At 35.5% G+C, this 7,480-nt stretch overlaps 1 protein-coding gene across 3 annotated transcripts in view; it reads left to right on the top strand.

Moving 5' to 3' along the window:
• LOC102676606 (ras-related protein Rab-37) overlaps nucleotides 1–7,480 on the top strand; it is a 116,910-nt gene that overhangs the window by 32,950 nt on the left and 76,480 nt on the right. For all 3 annotated transcript variants that reach the window (XM_006617454.2, XM_006617452.2, XM_006617453.2), the window contains one exon: nucleotides 2,677–2,787. In XM_006617454.2, the coding sequence (XP_006617517.1) occupies nucleotides 2,677–2,787 (111 nt within the window). The remainder of the gene's footprint in view (nucleotides 1–2,676; nucleotides 2,788–7,480) is intronic.

The raw sequence follows: 7,480 nt of genomic DNA, 5'->3' as shown, positions 1-7,480 counted from the left end.
TTTTTTTTTTTTTTTTTTTTTTTTTTTTTTTTTTTGGATTTTAAGGAAATCTGCAGTTTTTTAAATTCCTTTCTTTGGATTTTAAGGAAATTTTTTCAAAGAAATTTCGATGGAAGGGATTTGGATTTCGATCGATTGCAATCTCGCGATCTTTTTAACGTGTAATAATTATTATAGTAGATATATTGTATGATGATAATCTTGTAACGTAGAGTTTATTAAACGAACGAATTGAAATAATTGAAAAGGAAATTACTACGATAAGAGTTGATTTATTCGAATGTACAAGAGTAGTCATCGTTTCAACAAACTTTTCTAAATAATAATGATCGAAGCAATAATGATAGTTCGTGAAGGCGAGTGTTTGATTGCCCTTCGTTTTCTAATTAATAAATTAAACTAAGAATCTATAAATGAATTAACGAATCGAAAATTCGTTCGTTGTGAAAGCAATCATCGTTAAAAAAGTTCTCAAAATAATAATAATAATAATAATAATAATAATAATAATTGAAAGGCACGTACCGAGACGAATTCGATCGAATCAAAATTACGAGTCACGAGTGTTGGCAAGTACTTTCTCCTATAATTAATGCTCCTTACGTCGCTCATAAACTTCCCGCATTAAGGATACACGTTCTAACAGGATAACAGTCATAATAGCCATTTCTATGCCGATCGATCCTCTTATCTTCGGATCTAGTGCTCGAAATGACCACCTTTCCATTTCGAACCCCAACCTGTTCGGGTTACCTAATCATTGATCTCCTTTATGAGCTCGAATTATCCAGGTGTTCCTCCTCAATTCGCAAGCTCGTTCGATACATTGACACGTGTTACGACGACGCTTGAAACTCAAGGTAAGCTTCATTCTATTCGTCCTCCACGGAGTATATCAGCTTATAATGAAATTTTAAATTACCAATTGTTACCTTACCACGCAGCCATTGTATGGAATAAATCTATCCTGGTTATGCTGGAATTATATAGAACCGATTTTCGTTCACTGGTATTTTCAATGCATTATTATCAATAGCCGTATCATTTTGACTATTATATTTCCATTTATTTTATTATTGTATTAATTTCACTTTTTTCGATATCGCGAATTTGAAACCATTTATCGTAAATTTTCAATCCATTACGAATCGTGTTACATTCTACTTGATTATTATATATTTTCATAGAATGCAGATATTAATCAGAATCATTCTGAAGATTTTTGTGATATTTCGCATAAAAATTGTTCATTGTATTAATTTCGTTCCGATTAAAAATTAATTCAAACTCCCTCGATTCTAACATTCTCGGATTATTCTCTCTGAATACAAATTCCAAGGAAGCATAAAAATATTTCGTAAATATAAAATATCAATCGACAACGCATTCCTCGTGGCGAGCAAACAAGCTTAACCCCACCGTTCGCGTGCGATTATCGAAAAACGACACTTTAAAATCCTTTCGCCGCATCCGAGTAAATATTCTATTCGAACATTCCACGGATGTTAGGATCACTTGGGGGGGAAAAATCATTTTCTACAAATTGTAATTCGCTTCCCCCCATTACGTGGCACCACCGTGGCGTATAGTACGACTGCGTAAAGTGAGTATCCTTCGTAATTATTAAACACGAATATATTCGTATATCACGAATCTAACGATAGCGCAAAGACATAAAACGATTTATTCTTATTTTTCTCTCGAATGTGTGTATTATTTAAAAAAAGAGTGTATTCTTTGGATTATGGAAGGAGAGAAGAATAAAAATTCTTTCGAATCAAACTCGTTTTTCGTTTTAATTATCTTTTAATTATTCCATAATAAATAATGTTTTGTAAATATAATCAACTTTTGCGTTCGTTTCTGGAAAATCCTCCAAAGATAATCTCATTAATAATTAATTGTTATTATGATCTACTATCAAATTAAATAATTATGTAACCAATAACGATTCTCGATCCATTCGTCTTCATTCTTTCTCAAAAGAAAAAAGAAAAGAGAAGAAAAAATCGAAATACTTGAAAAACACTCCAAGCTGTAATCTTCGACGACACGCACACGCACATACGCATGGAAACACGTGTGCCGGTGGCGCGAAGCAGGTGCCCAGAGCCCCGCAATGTAATAATCCAGCGGGTCAAACGGCTATTGGCGGGTACAGGTGTTGGTACATTGGGGGACGGTGCAGCCAGAGTGCAACAAAGTTGACTGACGACCGCAGCCTTTACGGGGACCACACACCTCGCCACGGTTCACGGCTGAAATCGAACCGAACGTGCGTTACGCGTAATTTGAGAAGCTGTTCTCGAAGAAGGGGAATGGGAGAAAAAGCACGCCCGTATTTGATTCTAATTACTTGAGATTGAAAATCGTTTTCGGGGAAGAGTGTATAGAATATTTCGAGAAGTTTTCGAGGATATTTGAAAATTTTATTTAATTATTGATAACGAAATCTGGGAAGAGAGAGAGAGAGAGAAAAAAACGTTATTTAAAAATTTGAAAGGATTAAAATTTAACGAGATGCTACGTGGAATATCAATTCAATTCTAAATCGAGAATCTAGACGAATGGAACGGATGGAAGGATACCTGGGATTGAGTGACGTGCGCTCGATAAGAAGTCGATAGCGGTCGAGGACCGACTATTCTCTTTTTTCCTTCCTCTTTTTCTTTCCAGACAATCCTCCTGGGCGACAGTGGCGTGGGCAAGACGTCCCTGCTGGTCCAGTTCGACACTGGAAAATTTCAACCGGGAAATTTCGCGGCCACGGTCGGTATCGGGTTCACGGTACGTATCTTATTCTTGTTCGTTGTTTATTTCATTTCGTGGACATCTCTTTGATACTGGACTGTGCGATGATTCTTGAGATTCGATGCACGTGCAGAGAAGAGTTGATTTGAATGTTCTATGTATGTATATATTTCTATTTTTAAAAATGAAAGTGAAAATTTAGTTGATAATTTAAATTTCTTCTCGTAAGTTCTGTTTGGAATGGGTTTTTTCCACGATACTTCATATTTTTTATTTTTCTTTTATGATTCAAATGTTAATATATTTACGACTGGGAAAGCTATTATTATTCGTTTTTTGTAATATCTACGTTTGATTATTGATCAAATTGCACGATAATCAAGCAGATATATTTTATCATGCGAAAAAAGTGTAAAATAACGTTTGTGTTAAAATTTTAACTTTAAAATTTGTGTATTAACAAAAATTGTTTATATAAAACAACTCCATCTTACGTAAGTAGAATTGCAAATCGATATCATTTTAAAAAGTGAAGTTAAAAAGGATAAATTTAATAGAATAGATCATAAGATATAGATCGAACGTAAGAATAAAGATCCCTCGATTTTTATGGAATATGAACAACAGTGACTTGGTTTTCGAATATTTGATCGAAGGAGGATAAGTTCGACAAATTTTCACAATTTTCTTTTTCTCAAATCGTATCCTGTTCTCGGATACGGAAAAAGATATTCGATCCTCGAAGTTTCGTGGGAATCCAGGTTTTGCGGATATTATTCTTAATTACGGAAGAAATATCCGATCCTTCTTCTTGACTTCTCATCGCCGATTAATTTTATTCTCGAGCTCGAATTTTGAACCACATCTTCCTGTATTTCGCCTCATCCCAACCGTTCGTTTATTCTACTTAATTATTCGGTTTCGGTTTATTTTCTAACCTCATCTTGCTTCTTATTTTAGTCTCATAACCGTTTCCAATTAATCCCCTCTTCGAGGCTATAATATGAAATTATTCGTTTCAGTGATTTCCTCTTCGTAATAATTTTTCTACTAAACTTTCATGATTAACATTCAAATTGTATTATCCACCACGCGAATATGATGCACAAAATTTTTCATTTCAGAATTAATTATTTATAGATATACGTAAAAGAAAATAAAATTTTTTGATCCAAAATATTTTTATCTTGCGCGATTTAAATTATATTTTTTTTACTTTCGACGCGGAAGAAAAGTTGCGCACATTTCAAAAATTATTAAATACGCGAAATATTAAAAATTCTCTCCAATAAATAATTTTAGACGAGTATTTTGGCGCGATATAATTCACTTCGTGCGAATATCCAAGAAAGAGAAATCTCCGTTGCCTTCCTTCAAAATTATGATATTAATATTCGATTTCTTTTTTTTTTTCTTTTAAATTCGATCCAAAGGTGCAATTTTTTTCGGAGAAACGGCGCGACCATCGCGACGCGGGATCGCGATACTTGCGTGTATCGAGCGTTGTATCCACCACAATGCACGAACGATGCATTTATGCATGAGGCGCGCGGCCAAACCAAATTTACGGCCGTCACTTTTGCGTCAAAACGCTTCTTCGCAGTTTCTTCGTGTCCGAATGTCGTATTTCTTGCTCCCTAATAATAAATGATCAAAAGATTCGCGGCAAGGAAGGACCGAAGGACTTTCCACTTTCTTGCAATTTGTAATTTGAGCGAATCGAGAATGGTTAAAAATATTTGTGTTACAATATTCTAACAAACTTTGTATAAAAATTAAAAATTTAAATCACCACTAATACTATATAAATAATTACGTTACGATATACAATAGCCTTTATATTTCTTTGTTCCCAATTCGTGATCAATCGCTTGTTTACATCGTTAATATCGTGTGCAGTTAACGAGCGCTTGAAATTATCCTGATAAATTACAATAATTGAGCGTGGCTTTTTGTTCGGTTTACACTTCGATAATCGAACGTACACGCTATAAAATAAAATTCCATCAACGACTGCCATTCTTTCTCTTACTGGTCTCTTACTGCTCCGCCTTTTTGCCGAACAAACGAATGCGTCGAAAATTTTCATTTCGATCGAGCTTTCCAATGTTTCCATCCTCCTCCTCGTTAACCATATACCAACCATATTTTCAACCATTTTTCGCGCGAGAGAAAAAGGAAAACGATCCCTATTTCGATCGATTCTCTGCGAAAACTTGGAGTCTCTCGTAACACGAGAGACGAAAGTTTCGCGGGAAAGCCGCGAGGCGAGACGCCGACTATCACGGGATAGACACGTGTTGCAGGAGAAATCTGCTGCGCAGAGCCGAGCGACTGTTTGATAGAGCAATTTCAACTTTCTCGACGATACAGTCGAGAGGTGTGTACGTATATATACACCTTTACCTGGATACCTGTCCGTCCACCGAGAGTGGAAAGTGTACGGAATCGGAGGAGTAGTACCGACTTCCGTCTCCAAGTTTGCCCGATTTCTATTCAATTTCCACGAGTACGTGTGTGTGTGTGTGTGTGTGGAGCGCGTACGCGCGCATCTTCCACGGAATTCGAATCTCAAATTTCTGCGACGAGTGGATCGGCAAATGGATTTATCCTCTGGGTATCGGGTATCGACTTGGTTATTCGGAACTGGGATGTAATATTTTCCTATTAAGAAAATGGGAGGGGGATCTCGAGGAATATATTTTAAAAATATATACATCTTCGAAGAGTTGCTAGATTTAATTTTGCAAATGATACTTGATAAATTTTTAATTTATTCGAAATATATTTTATACACCAAAATTCCATTAATCTTTTCGACTAGGATGATCGTGATTCCTTTTATATTATTGTTAAAAATCAAAAAGAGACGATTTAAAAATTCCATGGCGATATCAGAACATTAATTAATTACTGTAATACATCGTAACCGAGTGTCACTGAATCGCAAAAAAAGAAAAAAAAAGAAGGTCTTTCGTGTTTTCTTCCTCTAATTATCCATTAGCGGGCAGCACGCGCGACGTGTGCATGTTGGTGAAATTAATTAACTCTTAGCGAAATCTGCGTAAGCATTTAATTAGGATTAAACTCTCGGATTTCTCGGTTCGTTTCGGTCAGTGATTAACCGTGAAGCGTTTGAACCGTTGAATCCAATGCCAATTAATTAGCTTTCGCCAAAGCGTTTCCTTCGTTCCTTCGTTCCTGTAAAACTTCGAGGCGAGTTGATTACAGGAAAACGGGGGAGCCGGCGGCTTCCGTTTTCGTGACAACGGGTCATCCCGTGTTCCCGATGGGCAAAGGTTCAGCGTATCATCTCTCTCTCTCTCTCTCTCTCTCTCTCTCTCTCTCTCTCTCTGCGGTCGTTTTTCCCCCCTCCTCGTTCTTCCCCTTTCTTTACGCGCTAGTTGGCCTACACTACGTCCGACGTTTGATCTCGGTCGAGATTGGTAATCGGTGGGTGTTTTAATTGATAATTAAACATAACTCTAGATCTAACTCGTTGATGAAAGCGAAAATTATTGCGTTATAGAGTGTTAATTAGCTTAGCGGAATTACGATGAATTTATAACGGAGATTGTTTGAATTCAATTTTCAAACGTGTGGAAAATATGTTGTGGGAAAAAGGAGTAGTGCTATTTAACGGTTCGTTGCCTGTTTAGGGGGATAGATTGTAATATAAAATTAAAATATAATTTTTAACAAATTTTCCACTTATTCCAATGCGACGAGAACTTCGTTACTTTGTAATATTTGTCACAGAGTCGAAAATTTTCGATTCGATCATCGGTGTGCTCGATTAAATATTTTATAAATATTCGTAGAAAATATAGAATTGCATTGTGCTCGTGGAATATTATCGAAATATTGGATTCTAAGCGTGAAACGTTTTGGTATTTACCGAAAATTCGTCGAACGAAGCTTGCTTATTAAACCATCGAGCGATTAAAGATTTCATTTTTGCAGGTGCAAAACTTGATAAATAAGTCTCAACAGGTATTTCTATATTTTTTGTGAATTTATTAACAGCTCTGCTACGCATAAAATAGCGCGTAATAAATCCCGTTGGGATTGGTCTTTTCAATCTGGTTAATATTTTTCCTCGAATTGAAAAATGAAAGCAGGAAGGGTTTACAAGAGTTTTACAAGAACCTGATTCGCTAACGAGTCGCTTCCTCGATTCGTTGATTCCCAAGCCAGCGACGATACACAACGAATTATATAATTATCGAGTCGATGAGATTCAGATCAACTACGGCAATGAGATAAAGATAAAGCCGGCTTCAACAGCTGGCTTAAATTACGTAATGTACGAATTGTAACTTCCGCTCCATGCGCGAGTTGTATATTTACGAGCTGAATATATTCGCATAATAGTTTTAAATCAGCGAAAAGCGAGGGAAAAAAATATATTTTCGAACGTACAAATTGAAGAATATTTCCGATATATTCAATCTTTAACCATATATTCCGATATATATATTTTTTGAAATTTTTATTCGAATCGAGAGAATGAAAAAAAATTGTTTTAATCATCCAATCTACCATCACGTATCATAGATTTCTCTTCAGACGTCAATTTTGAAATTTTGTGAAATTTTGACAAATTAAATGGGAAAAATTTTTGACGTTCAATCTACGCGACATTTCCTTTTCACTTAACCAGACTCACAATTTTTAAAATTTTCATATTTATCTTTTCGAATTAAATAGAACAAATTTTCTTCTTAAT

This window comes from Apis dorsata, unplaced genomic scaffold (genome assembly GCF_000469605.1).
Source record: "Apis dorsata unplaced genomic scaffold, Apis dorsata 1.3 scaffold_309, whole genome shotgun sequence".
NCBI classification, from domain to species: Eukaryota; Metazoa; Arthropoda; class Insecta; order Hymenoptera; family Apidae; genus Apis; species Apis dorsata.
The sequence above is the reverse complement of the archived record's forward strand: the minus strand, read 5'-3'. Positions and strand labels throughout refer to the sequence as shown.